Source organism: Odontesthes bonariensis, chromosome 17 (assembly GCF_027942865.1).
Source record: "Odontesthes bonariensis isolate fOdoBon6 chromosome 17, fOdoBon6.hap1, whole genome shotgun sequence".
Classification (NCBI taxonomy): Eukaryota; Metazoa; Chordata; class Actinopteri; order Atheriniformes; family Atherinopsidae; genus Odontesthes; species Odontesthes bonariensis.
The window spans coordinates 25,189,547-25,214,731 of NC_134522.1; the positions used below are offsets into that span (position 1 = coordinate 25,189,547).

Here is a 25,185-nt window from a genome sequence, read left to right on the forward strand (position 1 = left end):
CTATCACCGATTTGCATTCACTCTGAGGAAGAAGAAATTGGAATCCCCGGCCAGTTTTGAGGTTTTTCCCCTGTCATCTCTAGCATATTATACAAGAAAACCATCTCATAATCAGGACTCGGAATGACTATTAACTGGCAAAAGCTTATTCAGCAGTTAAATTTCCAAAATGTAAACAAACATAGGATAGAAACAGAACTGGTGCACAGCACACTTTTAACTTAGTTATCTATTTATTCATTTATTGTTAATGTTTGTATGCTAAGTTAATTTTAAAAAATGTTGATAATTCTAAAAAGTTGTTTTGTTTTTTTTTTAAATAAAATTTTAGGAGCCTGCAGGTGAGGACTTTTAACATAATATTTTACAGCCATATTTGAATACATTTGATTTTCAAGTTCATACTGACCAGACAGGGTACATAGCAATGATTGATAACCCCCTTAACTTCTTTATTAAGGGATTACTTATTCATTATGCTCATTTGTTGATGGTTCCAGATTGTGAACAGCATCGTGGCAGTTTTGTTCAGACTTTCCGTTGCTCTCTTCCTGCATTGATCATCGGTTGCCACCAGGGGGGGACATAAACCTTCCTACCTCAACTCAAAAGTTAATGTTCTTGTTGTTTTCTTTTTCTATTTTTTCCACCTTCCAGCTGTTATAACAGACGGAGAGAGAGCAGCAAGTGGAGCAACGCTGAGTTACACCATGCACGCACTTTTCACCTAATTGTTTGACATCACAAACACACGCTCCACTCCTGTGCTTGTGTGTGAGAGCGCGTTGCAATTTAAGTGAGAAAGTATGTCACCAAAGAAAGCGCAGGAACAGTGACTGCATGCACGCGGTCGGTCACCTCCATTTTTGACTCCATGGCTGATCTTTGAACCTCATCTACCTCAGATAGTCCTGATAGACCACACGGAGCAGCACAGCAACAGGAAGAGCACGTCGAAATAAGACATTCAAACCGGATAACTAAAAAACCTCAAAGCCAAAAAAAAAGAAAATCTGATTTCTTCTGCCATGGAACTGACTCTACCCTGCGTCCAAACTCCGCGGATATCCTGATTTAAGAAAATAAATAAATTGGGTTGAGTAAAATGCTCAACAGGAGCTGATTTTTACTTTTCTGGAGAAACTCTTGACGCTAAAACTCGAGAATGTGCAGTCTAAAATGGGCTGCTGCGTGCGTTCTGGCGTTCATTGCAGCGTCCCAGAGCGTAGCAGGGATTCACCAGGATGGACATGTTTTCCTGGAGAACATTCTGCACTATTATGGCGAGAATACATCAATTACCACAGAGAATCTGAGAGATCTGCTTCTGTTGATCTCAGCCAGAAGATCTGAGTTAATAATAGAAGAAAATCCACTGCAAAACAAAGAGGTACATGTATGACCTTGTTACTGTGTGATGCTGTTTTTAGAATTAAACTTAGTATTGATCAGTTTTATGTGAAGCTTTATCCAGTTGTTGAGGGTTCCTGGTGAAATGTATCATGATTAAGTTAGCTGTTTAAAAAAAAAAAAAAAATGAAATTCTGATTTCATTGTTATATTAAGTTTTTAAAACTTTTTTTGTTATTTTTTTTATTTGCAAAGCAGTAACTAATGCTTGAAGCTTGTCAGCAGTAGTATATGTGTTTTATTTGTTCCCCTTAGTTACTTATGACTAAAAGTATGGCCGTTGATGAGCATTTGACATTACAGCTTCCATTTTTCTTCTCATTTGTCACATCACTTTTGCTTTTTTTTTTGGGCAAAGTTAATGAATGCACACTTTTGCTCTCACACAACGTAGTGTCTTGAAATGACCTTTATAATGATGTAAAACCGTACGTGTGTTACCTTAAAATAACCTTAAACTCGACATTTTTCTGCCTTTCATCAAACTTCTGCACTTTGTTCCTTTTTTTTTTATCCCCTACAACTGAGAATGACAGACATTGCAGATTACAGATGCAACACGATGTGCTTCAGATTGAATGCAAGACAAGGGAATAACAACAGGGATAACTTGAGAGAAAAATAAGCAAATAAAAAGATGTCTGCTAACGTGTCCCTGCCCCTCAGTGTCCCTCAGCGGAGCAGATTCTGTCCCACTTTGGGTTCAGTAATGTCACAGAGCTGACCGCGGGACATCTGGGGAGGATCTGCCCCGCTGTGTTGACCCAGGTGTTGCTGCCCTCTTGCCCCCACACCACAACTGAAGCTCTGCCTCCTCTCGACTACTCTGGTGAGTTGCTTCATCCCAACGCTGGTTCATTTGTCAAGCTGTTGTTTGGATCGTGATGTCCACATTGAGAACCACTGCAAGGGTTAAAGTCATTTAATTGGCAAACTTTGAAACTAAATTTAGACATCTGGGATTTTCCTTATGTTTGTAAGTTTGGAGATTTCAGCAGTAAGGAGAGCGTGGCAATGCACACTGTTTATCTCATCTCTGTTGTCAAACACACATCACGATACCTCCTCTTTAAGGCAAGGCAAGGCAAGGCATCTTTATTTATATAGCGCATTTCATACCATAGGCAACTCAATGTGCTTTATATAAAGACAAGGCATTTAAAAGAACAGCATAAAGCAGCATAAAAACAAGCAATTTAAAGGGGAAAAAAATAGAATAAAAATTAAAGCAATCAAAGAAGAGGGGAAAAAGAAAAATATAAACTCAACCATAAGCACACCGAAAGAGAAATGTTTTTAACCTGAATTTAAAAGTGCTTACAGTTGGGGCTGATTTCTGTTCTGCTGGTAGTTTGTTCCAGTTGTGTGCAGCATAACAGCTAAAAGCTGCTTCACCGTGTCTAGTTTGAACTCTGGGCTCCACTATCTGACCTGAGTCAGCAGATCTCAGAGCTCTACTGGCTTTATACTCTGCTAGCATGTCATTCATGTATTCTGGACCTAAACCATTCTGTGATTTGTAGACGAGTAGCAGAACTTTAAAATCTATTCTGTATCTGACCGGGAGCCAATGTAAAGACTTGAGAACTGGGGTGATGTGATGTGATCTCTTTGTTCTGGTTAAAACTCGGGCTGCAGCGTTCTGAATGAGCTGCAGCTGTTTGAGACTCTTTTGGGGGAGTCCAGTCAGAAGACCGTTACAGTAGTCAAGTCTGCTGGAGATTAAAGCATGAATCAGCTTCTCCTGATCTGTTTGGGACATGAAACCCTTAATTCTGGATATGTTCTTAAGTTTAGAAAGAATTCCATGTACATGCTGTTCTAAAACTGTACAAAAAACATTGCCTCCCTCACTGTGAAGTCAGCTCTGTAAGCAGATGACAATCTCTAAAAAATGAGTCATCGTTAATGAATACTGGGGTATTTGTTCTTCAACAGGTTTGCTGGAAATCTGCTTCATTTTCAGCTCACCAACCACTGTCAGACCAACGGGTGCGTTTGCAAATAATCATTTTTATTACCAAGTCATCTGTCAGTTAATCTTTCAAAAAACTGATAAACCTTTTTGTATTTAAATGTCCAAAAATGGAGCAAAAGGATTGTTAAAGACTGACTGTGGGAGCAGCTTCTTTGCTCAAGCCCAAATATTGTCAGTTTAGGGCAAAGGAGCCATATTCGCCTTGGGTGAATTTCAAAGGTGAGAACTGTCAACGCAAGTCATTTACAATTTAATGAGTGACTAAATTGATTAAGTGACAAATAAAAGTAGATAGGTGATCTGTGTCACGGACGTTGAACTGTTAGCTGAGAGTTTCCATCCTCGTTATCTACCAAGGGAGTTCACCTCTGCGATTTTTGTAGCGGTGCGTGTCTCACTGCTGCTGATGTGGTGTGCTCTGCTCAGTCATATGAACACAGCACTCCAATGTGCTCATGTTGATCTCTGGGCATTTAAACCTCATCTTCTCCAACTTTCCAATGTATTCCCTCTAAGCTTGGACTGATGTGCCCTCACTGATTGAGTACGGTTTCCATGAACCTGTTAGCCTGACCTAAAGTTGACTTCTACAATGTATGTAAACATGTGAGGTAAACCGAAATGGTACAAATTAAAGCCTCTGAAAGCTGGACTAGCACATAAATATTATGCAGTCTGGATTCAAATTACAACTGCATTTATACACCAGACTCAAACGGGCCTGGATGCTTGACTCGACTGTGCATGTAACCGGGCTCGTTGCCTACCTGAGAAACCAACCACAGTTTGTAAGACTGACGTGTCTGAGAAGGTGGTCAGCATCAAAGGAGACTGTACTCCCTCCATTTCTTCTCTTTCTAAACTCCCAATACTCACCGACTTGGGCTGTTCTTCAGTAAGATGAGTTACTGATAATTATTAGTGAAACATACATCTTTGTGAATGGACAAGGCTGAAGATTTTGGTACCAGAAGCTTTCTGGTGACTGTAGTTTGGTTGTAGTCTAAGGTATTATTGACCAGTAACCTTTTGAGTGTACTTTCATTCAGAGGAAAAGAATGCGATCTGAAAGCTATCAACTATCACATGATTACAATTGAAATTATTATTATTATTATTTTTTTTTTTTTCTTCAAACTTACAGACACATGAAAAAGGAAGTACTCCGTGATGAAAAAAGGATTTGGACCTACAGATCTACTTACATCCTCAGCTGGACCACAACACACATACTATTAAACAGTCTTATTTATTTGACAAAAATTAAGTGAAGTTAAGCAGTGTATGAAACACTAAGAACACCCCATGATTCATTTGTTTTGTAGACCCAACTTGAAGTAGCTGTTCTCTGTATCACGTTGCCAGTCTCCCACATAGTAGAAAAGGAATTCTGGCATTTCAGTCAGATTAGGGTGCTGACTTTGACTGGACAGTTTCAACCACTTGATTCTTTATTCAGACATTCTGTTGTAGATTTGCTGCTGCGTTTGGGATCATCATCAACCTGCTGCTGTGCATTATGAGCAAACATCTCCACTTTGCTCTGGTCTGTCCAAAGGACATTGTTCCAGAAGTCTTGTGCTTTGTTCAGATGCAGCTTTGCCAGTCTAAGCTGTGCTGCCATGTTCTTTTTAGAGAGAATAGGCTTTCTCCTGCAGCCCTTCCAAACAAGCCATACTTGTTCAGTCTTTTTCTAACTGTGCTGTCATGAACTTTAACATTTAACATACTAACTGAGGCCTGTAGAGTCTGAGATGTAGCTCCTGGAGTTTATTGCAGTTTCTCTGAGCATTCTACAGTCTGACCTTGGGGTGACCTTGCTGGGACGTCCACACCTGAGAAGATTGGCAACTGTCCTGAATGTTTTCCACTTGTGAATAATCTTTCTCTCTGTAGAATGGTGGACTCCAAATTGCTTGGAAATGGCCTTATAACCCTTCCCAGATTGATGGGCAGCAACAGTTGCTTCTCTAAGATCATTGCTGATGTCTTTCCTCCTTGGCATTGTGTTAACACACACCTGAATGCTCCACACCAGCAAACTGACTAAACTTCTGCTTTCATAGAGGTGCTCACACCTGCTGATGATCAGTTTATTAAGTGCATTTGATTAGCAGGACTTGGCTGCTACGTACCATCTTAATTCATATGTTAGCAGAACATTTGTTTTTCACACACTGCTTCTACAGTTTACACTGTTTTTGTTAAATAGATAATTGCACAGTGTAATATCTTATTTTTCATCTGGTATGGTTTTAACCAATTTTAAGACCTTTTTTTTTTTTTTTTTGCTAATTTCCTGATACATAAAACCTTAGGATTGAAAGAGCATTGTACATTTATGTGACAATTAAAGTATATCCCCATTCAGACCTGAGTTTAAATTCGGACCTGAGTTAGTCGGTGGGACTAAATCAGGTAGCCCTCCTCGGTTTTCAGGTGCTTGTCCTATCAGACGAGGCGTTCTTTCATTCCGGAACAAAGGAAAATGTCCCTTCTACAGCTGCTGCAGCTTTTAATTATGTTGTGACGCACAAAACCTTAGAGGTGTATTTTCTATTTCTTTTTCACATGACTGTGACTGAATTCAAACAATGACTTAGAGCACAGAACTGGAAGTCTTGGCCTGGATATCCATTATCTGCACAAGAAGCCCAGAAACTTTGTCTGGTAACTCCGGAGCCTTTTAATCAGCAGACTACAGCTGACTGTTTCTCAGATTACTAGAAACATAACACCATTTTGTTTTGTAATTAGGGCTATAATATTGAAATTTAATTGGTACCTTTTATCAGTCATGTCTAAAGGGTTTCAAATGGTCACTCCATGTCATTCCCCTCCATCACTGCGTATTTCCTGTCTCCATTCAAGCCAGTTGTGTCCTGTTGTGCACGCCATCCTGCGCTGACTCACTGAGTCATTGACCCCTCCGTACTGCTGATACAGTTACAGCAAACTGTGACCGTGTGTTGTTCACAAGTCATGCTGTTGCTTCCACTGAGTTGAACAAAATCTCTGCTCTCCAAATGAATAGCAATGTGCATTTTGTTGAATTGTGCATATTTACAGTTTCCTGCACGGAAACAAAGACGGGAACAAGGTTTTCAAGTTTGCAAAGATGTAAAGCATTGTTATATAGCTTTTAAAAAGCTGGCTCTTGGGAATAGAAACACCATATAGTAGGACGTGGCAATTGTGTTTGAGCTTATATACATCTATGAATGCTGTGTAATGCTTTAAGCTGGGAGGGAGAGACTTTTACCCTGAGTTGAGCCTTTCAGGCAGGAGTTATTGTGTAGTGCTCCCAGCTGCATGTTAGTTCTGTTAGGGGTGGATTTAGTGTTGGCTAAGAAGGCAGGAGTTTCATTGTATCCTGAGAGGAAGAGCTCCAATATGGTGACCAGTGGATGTCTTTAATGACATCAGATCTTCTACAATGATTCATCTTACTCGTACAAATAAAAATGTAAATATTTGTTGTTTTGAACTCATTCCTTTGCTATTACATCTCTATGGAATGGAGAAAAACTTTGTAAAATATGTAACAGCATTCAACTTGTCAGTTGTTTAGCATGAACTCAATCAGCAGTTAGATGATGCATAATAAAGCATTTCATTTAACTTTTACTTAATCTGGAAGTATCTTGATATACATGATTTATTTTTACAACAAAAAGGCATGTATTTTATAGTTGCATGATGATGCATGTTCTGTATATACATTACATGTACCACAAAAAGCAGGACCTGAAAAGATGACAGGATAACAACTTTTCTCGCTATTTTGAATATTTGAATAAGTTGCCTTAATTTCTCATATAATGTATTATTCTCATGTTTAACTTCTACATTTGCACTAAAGATCCGAAAAAAATTCAAAGTGGGCAATTCAAGCGTCAGTGTGTTCATTTATTCTAACTGTTTTATCCGTGTACCGACAGTGTGGGGTTATGGCTTCCTGGCTGTCACCATAATCAACCTGGCGTCTCTTCTTGGTCTCCTGCTGATCCCATTCACCAAGAAGTCTTATTTCCCCAAAATCCTGACCTACTTCATTGGCCTGGCCATCGGGACGCTCTTCTCCAATGCTGTACTTCAACTCATACCAGAGGTCAGTTAGATTTGGGGTTGACAGAATGCAGCCTTTAACCAGCTCAAGAAATTCAGGTTGTGAAGATGTTTAAATGCTTCACAAAAGGCATATTTACATATCAGTTTGAAAGCATGGAACAAGAGATGTTTTGTTGACAGATGAAATACTCTTGTTAATCCACAGGCCCTGGGTTTTGATCCAAAATCAGATAACTATGTGGGGAATGCAGTTGGGATATTTGGAGGCTTTTACATCCTTTACTTTGTGGAAAAGATACTGAAGATGTTTCTCCGCATGGACCATGAGGTAAGACCAGAGTGCAGTTAGTGTGTTTATTAGGTGCAGAACAATTTTCTTTTATTATAGTTGCATGCCTGCACTTTAATAGCTTTGCTTTATTGGCCAATTTGGTAGATGATATTCCAAAGTAGTAGGGCCTTTATTTTTTAAGTTTGTTTTATTATTATTTTATTGGTTGTTTTATTATTGTTTCTGTTTGATTCCTTACGGATGTGTGTCAAGCCGCAGTCTCATTATGATTATCATATCATGAAATAGAACCACGACATTGAGAAGCTGAGAATAAAGCTAAAAATGTGAAGAAAAACTGATTTAAAATCAAAGGCAAGGTTGCTTAGACTCTCATGTCAGTGTTTATTCATGGTTTCCTGAAAATGGTTCTATACTTGCTTAATTTTGAATCAGTTTAGTCCAGACGCATTCGGCTTGAACAATCACTACTTTGCGGTCACCAATGAAGGGGACCGCATCATTGACTCAGTCGGTTTGGAGCCAAAAGATTCATGTCCTCTGGCTACGTCCATCCTTTATATAAAATCTGCGGAGCCCAAAAGTCTTACAGACTTTGGCAGAGTTTTTAATGCTGTCGCTGGACTTAAAGTGTTGGAGCTTAGTTGTTTGAATAATTCTTTTGTGATCATAACAAATTTTTTAGATTTTAAGACCCAAAGGGACAATCACAAGCTTTATTGTCAGACTGTCAGCTCAACAAATAAATACATTTGTTTCTGTATATGATCTGTGTTTATTCTTTCAGATTTCTCCATATAGGCTACATGTCATTTTATGTATTTTTTTCATTTTATTTTAATTGCTTATGTGTGACCACAGGCACTTTATTCCAGCAGTCTCCTCAAGAACTCTTCCTCCTGCCTCTCAGCACCAATCAGCTGTGGCAGCTCTTGTCACATTAACCTACACAGCAATAAAACTTATTCTTAATTATGCTTTATCTTATGAGTAGCTCATTCCTAAGATAAGCTTGTAAAAACAGTGAGCCTTCCCAGAACTTTTATCTGCAGTAACCATGTGCTTGATAGAGATTTGCTGTCCACAACATTCCACTATCAGAAAGCGGATTTCATCATGGACATCAGGATGTGTGTGTGTGTGTGTGATATGCACAAACTGGAAAAGCATTTCCAAATATTTTATGAGCATCTCAAGAGCCACTTGGACAACGTATCCCATACAAGGCCGGCTAGGCTATTTTACGATTACTTTGCTCTTGTTCCACCTCTCCAGTAAAGTTTAGAAGTTGTTGACGGACAAACAAAGAGGTGGTGTATTAACCTGGTTTAGATGTGTAATCCTTCTGAGTGGTTTATCGAGCTGTTATCAGTGACCCGAGATGGGCAGTTAATGTTTAGCAGGTATACTCTTCTGTGTCTTATAGAAGAATCTGCTTAATTTTGCTGTGGAAATGTGTCTTCAGCTCTCTTATCTGACGCCTTTGTCTGTCTTTTCAGCATGGCCACAGCCACTTCACTCCTGCAGAGCCACCTCAAGAAAACTGTCTCCACAACGGGGACATACAAGAAAAAAAGGACTCCATAGTTTTAACCTGCATCACCACCATTGCTACTGATAGGAGCAGCCCAAACCTTGAGTCCCCGCATACAAATGTGTCCACTTCCCAGGTACCATTTTCAAGTCTTCTGTAACCCTGTCTTTGAAATTAAATGAATTCACCTGTACAGTAAGCACATAGTTTATTGAGCTGTTATCGCCGACGGGTGTCGATTATAGATGCTGCTAATGTTTAACTGGGACAATTCTTGTGTCATATGAAGAAATCTGGCTTTGAAAGGCTTAGAATACCACACAAACAGACGATGCAGTGGGATCAAGCAGTGAAACTAAGCTGCTGGGTTCCGATCCCTCCCATCACTGTAAATGCGGAGATTGTCTGGCCTGGAAACAAAGACTCCTTGTTTGTCCACGTCTTGTAAAAGCTCCGTTTTGTCTCCACATAGTAACTCCAACCAAATGCCAAAGGCTGCGTTTGTATCCGTCTCTTCTCAGATTTCATGTTAGCAACACTCGTGCCATTATATTTGGAATTAAGTTGTTTTGTAGAAAATGAAAATATTTCCTGAACATTTTTGATGGATTGTTGTGATACCGGCTGTCCCCCACGTAAATCAAACTATGATTAAGTCAAAATTTAAACATCCTTTAAACATTTAGGAAATTCCCATCAGCACCAATGCAGCTCGGTCGATAGAGTTTCTTCATCAAAGAGTATTGACAATTTGAAAGTTTCTCAACTTTTGAATTCCTGACTGTTAAAAATCCATTGTTGATGAGGCCGAATTTCTCAGTTTTACTGTGTTTTTGTGATAACAAGTGATTATGTCCTGACATGTGGCGTACTTCCACCTTCAGACATTTTTACTCTAATTTGTATTATTGACAGGATTTAAAAAAAAACAAAAAACAAAACAGTGATCAGATACTTTGAGAACAATGTTAACCTCACTCTTTATTTTCTGAATAATTTGAACTTTTTCCTGTTATCTTTTCTGCCAAATCCTTATGTTTGCACACGACTCTTTGATGATGACGATCAAACAGGAGCAGTGGCCTTTAAAGGGACACTATGTAATTTCTTCCCCCATCTAGTGGTGCAATTTTATTTTGCAAAGTTGAATGAATTTGCTCTCTAGCGCCTCACGTTTTCAAATGTGCGCTGCAACTTCTTGAACTACGGCAAGCGGAATGTGTCAAGATTCAAGAAGCTATAGCTTCAGACTCAAGGTCCATACAAACAAAAAGAAATCAAGACACACAGTACAAAGGATTATATAACACACATACAACAACACTATGAATACAGATGACAGATAACATGTCAGATAACATAACATCTCCTTTGGTGTGCAAGCAATGCAATTAGTCATATTCCGGGAGTTACCGGAAGTGACGTCGACGCAGCGTTAGCATTAGCCTGCGTTAGCAATAGGAGCATTAGCAGCGGTAAATAAACTCCCGGTAAACTTACAAACTTTCTAATGCCTCGTTTTGTGAGTTAAGAGCCTATGTGTACTACGGCAGAAGTTTGGTAACAATCAATGCATTATTAGTGGGATCATTTACGAGATAAAATCTATTTAGCATTTTTTTTTTTTTTTTGTTTTTTTAACTTTATTAGTAAATCAACAAAATAGCAGTTTACAAATGTGAGCATAACGCCAAAAAGAAGATATCCAGGGGGAGCATAGGAATAATAATAAAAAGAAGAAGATGATGCACTTACAAAAAGAAAGATAATAAACACAAAGACATATGTGCCAAGGAATAAAATCTATTTAGCATTAGCGGCTGTAATAAGCCATTTGGCGGAAATGACGTCACAATGACGTCATTTCTGCTTGTAGGCCTGGTGGGGAAATCGCGATTTGAAGTGCTTTATGTCCCTCTCGGCACTTCGTCATTTTTCATAGACCGGAAGGACATGGCAGCCTCCATAGAGCTTACCTGCTCTATGTAGATACAGACTAGTTATTCTTCACTCAGGAGGATAAGTGAGATTTTTGACAGAGATCATTTTACACCAATGAGGACTAACTTATGAATGAATATGTTGATTTGAGCTAATAAATGACTTAATTTATTACATAGTGTCCCTTTAAAGCGCCACTATGCAACTTTTTCATGGTCATAAAATTGCTTGGCAATCATCAGATTGCTTGGCTGACCCGTTCTGATGAAAACGGTGACATTTCCATCTCCATCTGGTGGCCCTAGCCCGAAACAGCGCTTGCAACTTTGCCTGTGGCGCCGCGTGCTTTGTTTACCTCTGGAAGTCTCGCGACACACGAGAGCCGAGAACTACTGCTTCACGGCAGGTCTAAAGGGCTCTGAGCCGAGCCAGGGAGCCTGATAAGACACACCTCTCTCCATTAGCTGTCGACGGCTAAATTGAATGAGGTTAGCTTCTAGAGTAGTAATACATAATATTATGGCTAGACTGTCGCCTTATTTTCTACGGAGCTCCCCCTACAGCTTTGGGGTGTGTATTGCATGGTAAACAAACCCCGTATTACTGAAAGTTGCATAGTTCCGCTTTAACCTGTCTTGTCACTGTTCCAGGACGTTCAGGCATCTGGTGTGATGTGCCACTGGTTGCGTGGCAAGCACATCAGCAACATCAAAACAATGGCGTGGATGATAACGCTGAGCGACGCACTGCACAACTTCATCGATGGGCTGGCCATCGGTGCTTCGTTCACCGTGTCCATATTGACAGGGTTCAGTACGTCCACAGCCATTGTGTGTGAGGAGTTTCCCCATGAGCTGGGTGAGTGTTGAACAAAGAAAAATAATTTGTGATTCGGTCTCTGTGTGAGTCTTTGGAAAATCATTCTGTGCATCCAAACAATGGGCCTCATGCAAGAACTGTTCGTACGCACAGATTTGTTCTTAAGTCGTGCGTACGAGTGATTTAAGAGAATTGGCGCATTCACCAATCTTTTTGTATTTTACGTTTTCTTTCAGGTACGAACAGAATTTAGGAGTGATCCAGACCTGTCGTAGGAGTTTCGTAAATAGTCCGTTGTTTTTTTAATCAAGTTTGGTTCACTAATGGATTGTATATTTAATTACTTTGAAGCAATCATAAATAAATATATACATTATACCCCATAATGATGCTGACATTATTCTGTTTGACTTAAATGATGCATTAATTGAAGGTTAATTTGACTCTGTATATAACAAGGTCAATGGGAAGTGTAACCAGCGTCTGACTTGCTACTTTTGGATGCCTTAGCGCGTCAGGCTCTTGGAAGAGACCATGTGCTCCGAGACCGTGTAAATATCCTGCGGAGACAAACGAACGACTAACATTGCGATTTAGATTGCCAAGGACTGTGCTGCTGCAAATATGCAGCTTGCTAGAGCCACAACTCCAGAGAGAAACACGCCGACCAATTCCACCACGCGTCCATGTCCTCACCACCCGTGGATTTTTGGCCACTGGAACCTTTCAGAGGGAGACTGGAGACAGATCGGGGGGGTCCCCTTCCTCTGTGAGCCGTGCGCTCCCCTTGGTCATCAAAACTCTCATCAGTTTATCACCCATGGTACATCAAATTCCCATACGCCGCTGTCCAACAAGTACAAATTAAGAGGGACTTGTGTGGTGCCAGAAGACCCCCCTCATGGACCGCCCCATCAAAGAGCCATCATGATGAGGCAACAATTGATTGCACGGCTTTTGTTGCAGTCATCGAGCGCCTGGCCATGGCGAGACGTTTTTAAGAAAAAAGCTATTTCCATATTAAACCATTTCTTCTTTATTTCGGTACCATTACAAACTACAGGTGACATGGAATTAACAGCACTCGGAATTGCTTCCCATTTCTTCGCTTTAGCAGGTCCCGTAATTCCACTGCTGACACTGCTAAAATGACAGATTTTCCTTTTTGGATCCCTGAAAGTAGAACTTTAATCTCAGAGCTCGTAAAGTTGTTCTTTTTGCGCCTTGATGCCATTCTCATGACTCAACACTTCCTGGCACAGGAGAGAGGAAGCGTAGCCTTATATGGTATCATTTTGGGCGTGGAATATGCAAATCGACTATCCTGGCATTCATCATTTACACAGGTCGTTTACACACTTTTTCCGAAGTTAAGAGCGTTTTGTTGAATCTGACGTGGCGTATTCGTACGAGACCTTCGTACGAAAAAAGTGAAAGAAATTTAGAATAAAAATACGAAAATGTTCTTGCATGAGGCCCATTGTTCGCAGCCATAGATTCTTACCTTTAATTGGTGGGTTTGGTAAAATCCAGTCCATTGAAATCATCTTTGCAAGCATTAATATAGCTTTGATGAAACTCTCCACCTTTGCTTCAGTTAGCATGCAGGGGTGTATGAATATGTTAATTAGACCCACCTCACCTTTCCTTTGCATAATTTCAGTCAACCCACTCTCCCTCTGCATCTGCGAGGAATTCTGGTCTCCAACTTCCTCCCACAAGGGGGGAAGGTGATAGCAGCAGTTAAGCCTGATTTATACTCGGAAACCAGGTCGTCTGCGTGTGTGTCGCAGTTAACGCAGACACTACGCAGACACTACGCAGACACTCTGGTGCACCTCCTCAAAATTGTAACTCACCGCAGACAGTGCCGCAGACATCGCCGCAGGGAGGAGAGAAAGGAGACCTCTGATTGGTCAACTCTACATCCACTCTACACTATGCGTATTTCCAGTTTGCTAACCGGCTGACGCTAACCGTGCTAACCGTGACGATTCTTTCGCCTCTCTGCCAGCTCCAGTAGTAGCAATATTTCTTCTATTTCTAGATCGATCAGCTGCATCTCAATCAAAGTGCGCATTCGTCCAGTCGCCATTGTTGTTGAATGACCTCCGTAACCGTAACACCCACAATCCTAGCTTGTTCGTGATTGTCCCTCTTGCGTTGTGGTGTGGGATTAACATAGCGCAGACAGCGCTTCAAGGCATAAATCAAAAATAACTGCGTCGTGTCTGCGACAAGCTCACTGCGACACACTGCTGCGAAGTATACACGAGCCTTTAAGGGCGGATTATAGTTCTGCGTCTATCGTCTTGACGTGTTGCTTTGCTCTGGTCGCGAACCACTTTTTATGTTATAGGCTGATTTATGCTTCAGACGCAAAGCCTCTGACGCTCGGACGCAGAGCCTCTGCGAGCGTCAAAATCTTGACCACTCCCCCACGCAGAGGCTCTGCGCGCGTTGTCGTGCACCTCGGAAAAATCCTGACTACGCGACAGACGCACGCAGACCACCAACGGAAGTGCGCAGACAAAAGCGGCTGTGATTGGTCCTCGGTGTGCCTTTCCGGTTGTCTGTGTGGCTTCCTCCTTTGCATTTTCGCCAACTCCAATAAAAGAAGCTGTTCTTCTTCGATGTCGAGCAACTCCAAATCCATATCTTGCATACACTTTTTTTATTTTTTTTTGAAAAATAAACACTTCCGCCGGCGCCCCCGAAGTTCTCGTCACCGCCCACCGAAATTCTCGCGAGGGGAAACTGATGTGCGTCCCGAGAAATTCCAGACCGAGGTTGCAGAACCATAACATGAAAAGTGGTTCGCGACCAGAGCAAAGCAACACGTCAAGACGATAGACGCAGAACTATAATCCGCCCTTATGGTTCTGCAACCTCGTCAGAGGCTTTGCGTCTGAAGCATAAATCAGCCTTTAGTGTGACCAGACTGCGCACTTATCGGGAAGTCTGATTCAGAGATAAATATCAAATATCAATATGCATTGAGGGAATGGAAACTTCAATGTGTATCTCGTCTGACCTAGCTAAGATTAAAATGACCTGAGTCACCAGCTGTTTCTGGTCTGTGCTGGCAACAATAAACTCATGCGACTGAACAGCATCTTCCCAGATAGGGTATGATATCCAGGATGTTCCTAGAGAATAAAGCCATTCCTGAAGAAGTGCAGTTTCCATTTTCCTCATGTCCACCGCAGTTGTTGTTGATTGTTTTTTTCCCACTCTTTGACATTTGTTTTCTTTTAGGCAAACTACTTCTTCTGAATTCCACTTAAGCCTATACTGGCACACTCTGGTGACCTGATGATCTGGCTATCCTGGCTTTTTCTCAAGCAAGCCTATGGAAACATTTCTGACTCGCGTTCCTTTTTAGTTTAACAAGTTTTTCATTAGTTTCACTAATTTGATATGCGGTGATTCAAAATAAACGGAATGTTGCACCCAGACTTTTGATTGGTACTGTACGTTAAACAGCAGGTTAAGAGACAACAACTTAAATGCAGACTTAAATTGAAGACAAATTCCAACAAATAGAATCACTTGTTAGCATGCTAATGATGTAGTATTGATGAATGGTTTCTTACGTTTCTTATGGATGAAACTTGTCTGTTGAAATCTGTGATTTTGACACTATTGTTCGTACACTGCAGCTCTCAGGTAAAAATGTTCAAGCATAGCTTTGGCCAGCAATTTGCCCAGGATACGGTAATGTGAAAAAGTTTTTAAAAAGTATATTTTGGTGTAAGTGGTTGTTAAACTTCTATGAACCGAATCAACACCTGCTTAACAATCTGTAGACTATAGCCAAAATGATATTTCTTCCCACAAATCTTGTCTTTTTGTCTTCATATGACTTTTCATTAACTTTAGAGACAACAAAGACATGTTTAGAGGGTGCATAATGTATACAAAGCATGGAGCTATAATACTGTGAGAGTGAGGGACACATGACAGCTTCTTCAGCCCACACATGTTGTTTTTTTGTTAACAATGTATGGAGGTTTGGAGTGTCTGGACGAGTACTTGGAGATAATATCAGATTCTTGCCAAAATCAAAAAGAGATGAAAAAAATATTATCCATACATGGTCTTATTACAAAGCAGTTTTACAGAGTAACTCCATTGACATTTCAAGATGGGGAAAAAGCATAAAATGATTTTCAGTCTGCTTGTACTAATGCTGTGTTCCCTTGGCAGGTGACTTTGTCATCCTCCTGAATGCTGGAATGAGCATCCCACAGGCCATTTTCTTCAACCTGATGTCGGCAATGTCGTGTTACGTCGGCCTCGTGTTTGGCATTCTGCTTGGAAGCAGCTTTGCCCCAAATGTGATCTTTGCTATTGCAGGGGGAATGTTTCTGTATATTGCACTGGCAGACATGGTGAGTTGATATCTGGACATGTTTTTAATGTTCTCTTTTTTTGTGAACAAATCCCATTGACAATGAAACAACAACATCTCCTGCATTGTCTGACAACCAAAACTTATTTGAGGCACATGTCACCAAATAAACTTATTCTTATTGTAACCTTTTCCTGCTGCTTTTACGTGGCTTTTTAGCTCGTTGTTTTTAGTTTCACTTCTTTGTCCAACAACAGCAGCAGTTTTCACTGGTATAAAGTTCTTCTCAACTCTTCTTGCTCATCTCTCTAGGCCAGATAGACTTCCTGGGGATAATTGTGGCGCATTTGTCAGCAAAAGAGACAGCAGCAGTTGGTACATTGATTAATCATTGATAATATTATTTAGAATTGGATTTCGAAACTGATAACTTTCTGAAGTTATACCGTATCTACTTTATATTAGGTGCTTCTGCTGTTGCGCTTGCAGCTTGCCGTGCTGCTCTCTAGTGGTAAAATTTCAGGCCTACAATAAAGTCAGTGAAGGATTGATGTTGCAAAAAGAAAAGCCTCATCACGGGGGGCATAATTCTGCAAGATGTCAACAATTTGAGCAAAAAAAAAAAAAGAAATTTGAATATTCCCCTGAATATCAATCTTTGAGTCCAGGGACATTATTGTCAGTAAGATCAGATTATTGTTGGTTTTGGTCTTTTCATTGAATTTGTTGACGATGATAAAAAAAAAAACTATTCTTCTTGATGTGATTGAAACTTTGGATTTTTGGTTTTGTTGATATCAGCTGACACTGAATTTTTGGTTTTATTATATGACGATATAAATGCTTGTCGTTCCTAATTTCAGTTTCCAGAAATGGACAACATAGCAAGGGGACACCAGCGAACTTCCCAAAAGGTCATCTTCTTTCTGATCCAGAACGCAGGACTGCTCACTGGGTTCACCATCATACTACTCATCACCATGTTTGCAGGGGAAATTAACCTGGGCTAGAAGGAGACGGGAGAGCCAACCTGAAAAGAAATGTTTGCGGGCGGACTCAGTTTCTGCAAAAAACACATTTTGTAAAAAAAAAAAAAAAAAAAAAAAAAAAAAGTTAAAAGGTAAAAAAGTGAACTTATATACTTTTGGACCATCAATTTAGTGACATGTTTACTCAATTTTTTTTAAAAAAAGAAGGGGGAAATCTTTACAATCACCTTGTATAAAATCTAACGAGATTTATTTTAAGAAGACAATAAATAATTTTTTCAGTCTTCATATATTGTGACTTTTTTATATTTACCTTATTTATACTGTAGAAAATAATAAATGGACACTGGAAGTACCAAAGGAAAAAGAACAACAGCAAAAAAATTTATAAAAAAAAAATGATAAAAACAAATCTCACATCTGCATTCTAATTCTAACACTTTTCCTCTTCAAAACGATTCTCTTCTCACAAAATCCACTGACTTGTATGGAAGCCCGTTTCCGTCACTTAATAAAAAGACATTTAGAAATACTAAGTTTATGAGATAGTAAGTCGAAATTATGAGATACTAAGTCATAATTATGAGATAGTAAGTTGGCAACTTTCATTGAACAGCAACTGCAAACATCTGGTCAGTGCCATGGCTACAGGTGGATGCACCAAAATGTTGGTTACATGCAATTGTGACATACAGAGAAACAGTGCAAATATTACCACAGTTACTGGATGGTGAAGGTGTTGATCTGAGATCAAGAAACAGGCTATGAAAGCGTGTTTACCACAGCTGTGGTCCAAACTATGTCTACTATTGATGGCTACGATAAGCTTAAGCCATTTGGAGTTGCAATCAGTGGATGCATCGATGGATTTTCCAGAAAGATGATATGGCTGGAAGCTTACAAAACAAACAACAACTGTTGAGAATGTTTTTGTTGCAAAAACATTATTTGAGAAGAATAAACGAGTTCATACAAGTTGAAATATAAGTTAACATTAATATTAAGAAAAACCAGTTCATGTGATGAATATGTGGTTAAAAGGAGACTGAATTTAATTTATTTGGAATTATATTAAAATGGACTTTCCTACCCAAGATGTTCTCGGAGCTGGAAGGTGAACGTAACGTGATTACGTCAGGTTTTTTTTTGGTTGTTGTAGGCAGCCATGTTGTAACCCGCCAAAACTGCAGACAGTATGTTTTTCCTTTTGTTAATAACTAAAGTACGTCTGAACTGAAGAAAACGTCTCGCTTCGTCATTCTTAAGGCTGATTCTTACTCGGCGCAACCTCGCTTTGACCCATTCTTACTAGCTGGTCGCAAATGGCGCAAACGGTCACGTGACCCAAAATTCGGCCACGCCCCCCGTCGCAAGCTAAAAAATCCTCGCGCGTCGCAAGGGCGCGCACACAACTTTTTTTCTGACTTCGCGCGAGCTCAACCGGAAACAGCTGACCAAGAGAAAGGAAACATGAACACTGCAGAGACCGCGGTGACCGAGAGGGTGCGCCTCTACAAACATCTGTACGACACGTCTATGAAGTTACACTGGGACAACGTTGTCCCAAAGGACCAGTGGTGTCAAAAGTACACACATTTGTTACTTAAGTAGAAGTATAGATACTGCAGTTTAAAAACACTTTGATAAAAGTTGAAGTATCAACTTGACTTTTTTACTTAAGTAAAAGTGAAAAAGTATGTGCTCCAAAACCTACTAAGGCTAAAGTATAAAAGTATTAAGTAACCTTTAAATAATTTTTTTTTTTAAAACCCACACACAAAAAGGTAGATGCCACTATATGAATTGCAAGCTTAATTTGAAAACTGATTAGTTCTACATGTGGCCCAAGACAACAATCATAAAACCATTACTGTCAAAGACAAAGTCACTCAAGGAGCATGTTCTTTCTCAAACTTTATTGGAATTCAGTCCCATCAAAAAAACAAAAAATATCTTACTGCCTGAAAAAATATATAACTATGCCAGTTGTTATTCCGAAAATATCAGAGGCAAGGCTAACGCCTTTGACAATTGTTAGCTGCTAACCGGGCATGTCTTGGCATGTTCCTATGCTAGCCAAGCTGCAGCAAAATATATCAATTATCAGTTCACAGTTCGGTGGTAACAAAGAATAAGCTTATCTTTTACCTCTACATGTTATTTCAAATTGGAGGGAGAGTTCTTGAACGCCAAAATTATGTGGGTCTTGGGTGTGCAGAGTTTACATTGCACATTACATTGAGTCATTTTTGCACCTGACTATTTTGAAAAAGGATAGGGCCAAGGATGAGGAAGGTCTTGTTGGTCTCCGTCTCCATCTCCCGATACGCTCTCGCCTGTGTCCGACCTTTCAGACATTTCGCCATCTTTTTCTGAATCTTTTTCTGAATCGGACATTTTGCGTGGCAGCTTAAGCGTTTGCAGTTAGTTGTAGAACACCTGCTCGCTCCTGACGAATGATGATTTAATTTGACGAATAGCCTAACCAATGAGTGTTTGCGTTATATGATTCATCCAATTACACTCGTTCTCACTAGGTGTGAATGGCGCACATGACGTGAAATACATGAACATTAAACTGAAGCCAAGAGTTAAAAAAAAAAAAAAAAAAACTGAAGCCAAGAGTAACGAGGCTGTTTGTTTTGAAAATGTAAGGAATAGAAAGTACAGATACTTGTGTGAAAATGTAATGAGTAGAAGTAAGAAGTAGGCAGAAAAATAAGTAATGGAGTAAAGTACAGATACCTAAAAAGTGTACTTAAGTACAGTAACGAAGTATTTGTACTTCGTTACTTGACACCTCTGCAAAGGACAACGTTTGACAAAGTTCGTCTTGTTGCAAAGGACGAACATTCCACCTTCTCTTCTGTTTTTGCCGCAGCCGCTTAGCTCTGAGATACATATACAGTTCTACACCCAGAGTAAATTCATTCCGCATCCGCATCAGATGTGCCAGCCTCTGCTGACGTGACACCACAGGTGGCATTGTGTATGCTTTCTTCGTATGCTTTTCTTTGTCCGGTTCTTCAGCTTGTTTCCTCAACAGTGACGCCCGCTGGTCTGGAGAGAACTGCAAATGTGACGCATACTCGGCGCAAACTGCGCTTATGAGCTGAAGGAACTGTGAAGGGGCTGGCGCTTTCGATGACGTCATTAATGGTTCTCGAGCCAGAACAGTTGCGCGGTTGCGCCGAGTAAGAATCAGGCTTTAGTCTGTAAGTTAAATCTACAACAACGACCCTAAGATCATTGCTGGCTACTTTATGGATGCTGTGATCAATTCTGGCGGGTGCCCTGCCAGATTCAGACTTGTTTTAGGAACAGAAAATGGCCACATCTCAATCTACAACGTTAATCTAATGTCTCATCCTAACACACTAAAATCAACACTATTTAATTTCATTACTTACTTACAACCCCCCATGTGTCACATCAAAGTGTAGTTTTACTTTAAGACACAGACTTGCTTTGACTTAGGCTATCTCATAATTTTGACTTAGGATCTCGTAATTATTAGATACTATCTCATAATTTGGATTTAGTATCTCATAATTTGGATTTAGTATCTCATAATTTTGACTTAGTATCACATAATTTCGATTTAGTATCTCATAATTTGACTTAGTATCTCATAATTTTGACTTATTATCTCATAATTTCGATTTAGTATCTCATAATTTTGACTTAGTTTCTCATAATTTTGACTTAGTATCACATAATTACGATTTAGTATTTCATAATTTTGACTTAGTATCTCATAATTTGGATTTAGTATCTCATAATTTGGATTTAGTATCTCATAATTTGACTTAGTATCTCATAATTTTGACTTAGTATCACATAATTTGGATTTAGTATCTCATAATTTTGACTTAGTATCTCATAATTTGGATTTTGTATCTCATCATTTGACTTAGTATCTCATAATTTTGACTTATCTCATAATTTCGATTTAGTATCTCATAATTTTGACTTAGTTTCTCATAATTTTGACTTAGTATCTCATAATTTGGATTTAGTATCTCATAATTTGGATTTAGTATCTCATAATTTTGACTTAGTATCTCATAATTTTGACTTATTATCTCATAATTTCGATTTAGTATCTCATAATTTTGACTTAGTTTCTCATAATTTTGACTTAGTATCTCATAATTTCGATTTAGTATCTCATAATTTTGACTTAGTATCTCATAATTTTGACTTAGTATCTCATAATTTCGATTTAATATCTCATAATTTTGACTTAGTATCTCATAATTTCGATTTAGTATCTCATAATTTTGACTTAGTATCACATAATTTCGATTTAGTATCTCATAATTTGGATTTAGTATCTCATAATTTTGACTTAGTATCTCATAATTTCGATTAAGTATCTCATAATTTTGACTTAGTATCTCATAATTTGGATTTAGTATCTCATAATTTTGATTTAGTATCTAATAATTTGGATTTAATATCTCATAATTTTGACTTAGTATCTCATAATTTCGATTTAGTATCTCATAATTTTGACTTAGTATCTCATAATTTTGACTTAGTAGTATTTCTAAAAAAAAAATATTAATTGGCAGAAACGGGGTTCCATAGACTTGCATGTCATTGAGAAAACTTTACATGGGGTTTCTAGACATTTAATTTATTTTTGTGAATTTTTCCACAATTACACGTTTATATTTAGATGGCTTGAATAAGTCCACAGATTTGTGTCATGTTTAAAATATGGACCTCGTAATTATTTATACTCAAATAAAGTCGTTTATTATGAGGTTGCCAAATTACGGTGCGTTCAGACCGGACGCGGTGCGAATTCCAATCCGCGCTAAGTAGCCTACCAGCAGGGTTTAAGAAACTTAAAGAGCAAAACGTTTACATACTAATATATAGGAAATATCTGCCAGTGATGTCTTGCATGTAATTAAGCAACTCTTCAACAGCTCTAAGGTAACGTGCTGGCAGTGAAACGTAAAATAAAACCCCACACTGACATGAATCCAAGTATGTATACATGTAGTATGATATCCTTATCTTTCCGTGGATCGTGAATGCACCATAACTGTCTCGTCTCCGATGGGGGTCAACAATGGGAAGTAGTTCCCGGACAAACCAAAGGCTTTAAGTTGCAGGAGACTTTTCTTCTCCAATTTAAGTAGTGTCATAAAGCAAGTAAGTCGTGTTTACTTGTTTCTTTTTTTATTTATTTTTTATTTCACGCAGAGAATTGGAACGACGTAGAGCCAAATCCTCGGCAGCTTTGTGGTGCTAATATTGATGCTAGATGCTATTAGTTAGCATATCTATTTTTTTTTTATTGCGGTTGTCATAAAAAAAAAACGAAAAAAACGAGGTGATGTTTACGCATGAATGTGTGTTTAATTTGATGTATAGTGATTACGCACTGGTGTTGGGTAAGTGGCAAGAGAAGTTAACCGACAATATACATTTCTGACTGTTAAAACCACTCGGGCTGACTCTCATGTGATCTGGATGGGGGTTTGGCTGGAGGTCACTGTGATGAAACTAGTGTTTTATATGTGAGCTTGACTTTATTTTGAGTTTCCAAGTTACCAAAGCTCAAAAGGATGTCTTCGGAGTGGAACAAATGTTACCACATTTACAGAATTATTGTCAAACAAATTCCAGGGATATCATTACACTTCCACCATATTTCAGGACGAATAATCGTACTTTTTTTTTTTTTTTTTTTTTCCACACACTGTTTCAATCTGTTGGTTTTGGTTAGTTTTTGAAATAGGATTTGCCTACACACACACACACCATTGTCAGAGCTTATAAAATAGGTATTGAGATTAATTCGATTAGCGTACAGCTTTAAGTATTCCTTCAGCGAGGTGATTAACAGGAAATTGACGGTTTTTGTTTTATCTTAAACAAATGAGAGATTTACTGCTTTCCCTTTAAATTTCGTAATATTTTGAGGTTTGCACTGTTGGCTGGACCAAAACCAGCATTTCAAAGGTGTCTCTGTCACCTTGTTATGCTTCTGGATTCTCGCGAGAATTGTGTAAACAGTCAGCAAAGAGTGGCTCGTCCGGTTTTGGTTAATAAACCCTCTGGTGTGTCAGAGAGCCCCTTGAGCTCTGGGTAGCACCATTCCTCATTTTGCAGCATTCCTAATTGTTTAGTTTTATGGTGAAAAAAAGACACATCTGATTCTCTTTTGTTCTTTATACCTTCTGCTTTATTGAAAAGCTCGAGCCATGGCCAGCATCCAGATCAGAAAGTACCAGGACGAGGACGCTGAGAGCGTGAAGGAGATCTTCACCCTTGGGATGAATGAGCACTTGCCTTCGTCTTTTATGCACATCCTGAAACAGCCAATCACCCAGATGCTGCTCATGTGCACGTTCTGCGCCCTGATGGCCAGCTCCAAGTCATTCCTGCTGCCCATCCTGGCGGTCACTCTAATCCTGGCCGGAGCCCGACAGATGATTGTCTACATGTTCAACAGTTACATAGACACCTCCATGAAGACCGACCTCAATAACATCAGCGAGACCTACCTGAAGCAGAAGGACTCGTGTTTTTGGGTGGCTGAAAGCGATGGTCGGGTGGTCGGCACAGTGGCTTGTGTCCCTACTGAGAATGCACCTGAGTGCTTGGAGCTGAAACGCATGTCGGTGCGCCGTAGTCACCGCGGGATGGGCATCGCTAAGGCTCTGTGTCGAACAGTGGCTGATTTCACTCGGGACCGGGGCTACTCTGCCGTTTTCCTCTGCACATCTATGGTTGCGACAGATGCTCAGAAACTGTACGAGCACATGGGTTACAAGAAGATGAGAGAGTTTGTTTTACCAGAGTTTTTTGCCAAAATCATAAACTTCACACTGATTGAGTACCGACTTGATTTAAAGCAAGATGGAAAAAGAGACTGAAAATGACGACAATGACAAATCTAGTTTGTCATTGACAATAGCCTCGTTTCCACTGTCAGTACGGTACGGGTCGGGTCGCTTTGGGATCAGCTTTGCCACTGTACAAATGGGACCCTTAGGGGTGGGCGGAGTGCATGCCGAAGCGTAAATAACATCCATAATTTCGAACCACCTCCAAGCTTCTTCAGCTTAATGCGACACTGGCTCGTGGTCCGGTTGAAACCAGTCTCTGCTATTTTTGCGGCAATCAGCTGGAAAACTTTTTCGCGTTTCGCACAGCGCCATCGAGCTCCCGCTGCACAGCCTCCTCACCAACAACGGAGAGCAGAGCCTGGAACCGGTCCTGTGTGCTCGGTATCCCAATTAGAAGGGTTACAAAAATGGTAACGGGTACCATGGGACCGGTACGCTTTCGCGGTAGTGGAAACACTGAAATAAGCGAACCGTTCTGAACCGACCCGTACCGGACTGCATAGTGGAAACGGGGCTAAAGACATATCTAGTTTCTTTCCTCATGCTTCCTCATTAAAAATCTCACCAAAAGCAATTATATTCTCAAAAAAATTTGAAACGGAAGTTATATGACATATATGTTCCTGTTTGGGTTTTCCTGATTATTATAATTGCTTGCTCTGTATGTAAAATCTGAATTTGCATTTAAACTAAAGATGTCAATAACAATAAATGGTCAAATATTTGTTCTATCATATAGTGAAGTTTAATATGAAGCACCATAAATAGAAATTGAGACACCTCACTGTTGTCTCACCTTATGTGATATAGATTTAGATACTAACCACGTTGGTATAGTAAATGCTGCATTTACTGTACCTCAGAAGTTGCAAAATACCACTTGAAAACACAAAATTTTTCTATCAATCCACGCTGATTGGGGAAG

General features: G+C 39.5%; 2 protein-coding genes across 2 annotated transcripts; both read left to right on the forward strand.

Annotated features, from left to right (window-relative positions):
• The first annotated feature begins 688 nt into the window (after positions 1-688).
• On the forward strand, positions 689-18,554 carry slc39a8 (solute carrier family 39 member 8). Its single transcript, XM_075448277.1, has 8 exons — positions 689-1,390; positions 2,077-2,239; positions 7,330-7,499; positions 7,665-7,787; positions 9,251-9,421; positions 11,877-12,084; positions 16,255-16,439; positions 17,263-18,554. The coding sequence occupies exons 1-8, from the start codon at positions 1,166-1,168 to the stop codon at positions 17,407-17,409; spliced, it is 1,392 nt and encodes a 463-aa protein (XP_075304392.1). The 5' UTR covers positions 689-1,165; the 3' UTR covers positions 17,410-18,554.
• Positions 18,555-22,350: 3,796 nt separating this feature from the next.
• Positions 22,351-24,989, forward strand: LOC142366361 (putative N-acetyltransferase camello). Its single transcript, XM_075448222.1, has 2 exons — positions 22,351-22,557; positions 23,605-24,989. The coding sequence occupies exon 2, from the start codon at positions 23,613-23,615 to the stop codon at positions 24,285-24,287; it is 675 nt and encodes a 224-aa protein (XP_075304337.1). The 5' UTR covers positions 22,351-22,557; positions 23,605-23,612; the 3' UTR covers positions 24,288-24,989.
• The last annotated feature ends 196 nt before the right edge of the window (positions 24,990-25,185 follow it).

Coding starts and splice junctions, on each gene's coding strand:
- slc39a8 (XM_075448277.1), top strand. CDS start 1,166: ATGTGCAGTCTAAAATGGGCTGCTGCGTGCGTTCTGGCGTTCATTGCA. Junction 2,240..7,329: donor GCCTCCTCTCGACTACTCTG/GTGAGTTGCTTC, acceptor GTGTACCGACAG/TGTGGGGTTATGGCTTCCTG. Junction 7,788..9,250: donor TTCTCCGCATGGACCATGAG/GTAAGACCAGAG, acceptor CTGTCTTTTCAG/CATGGCCACAGCCACTTCAC.
- LOC142366361 (XM_075448222.1), top strand. CDS start 23,613: ATGGCCAGCATCCAGATCAGAAAGTACCAGGACGAGGACGCTGAGAGC.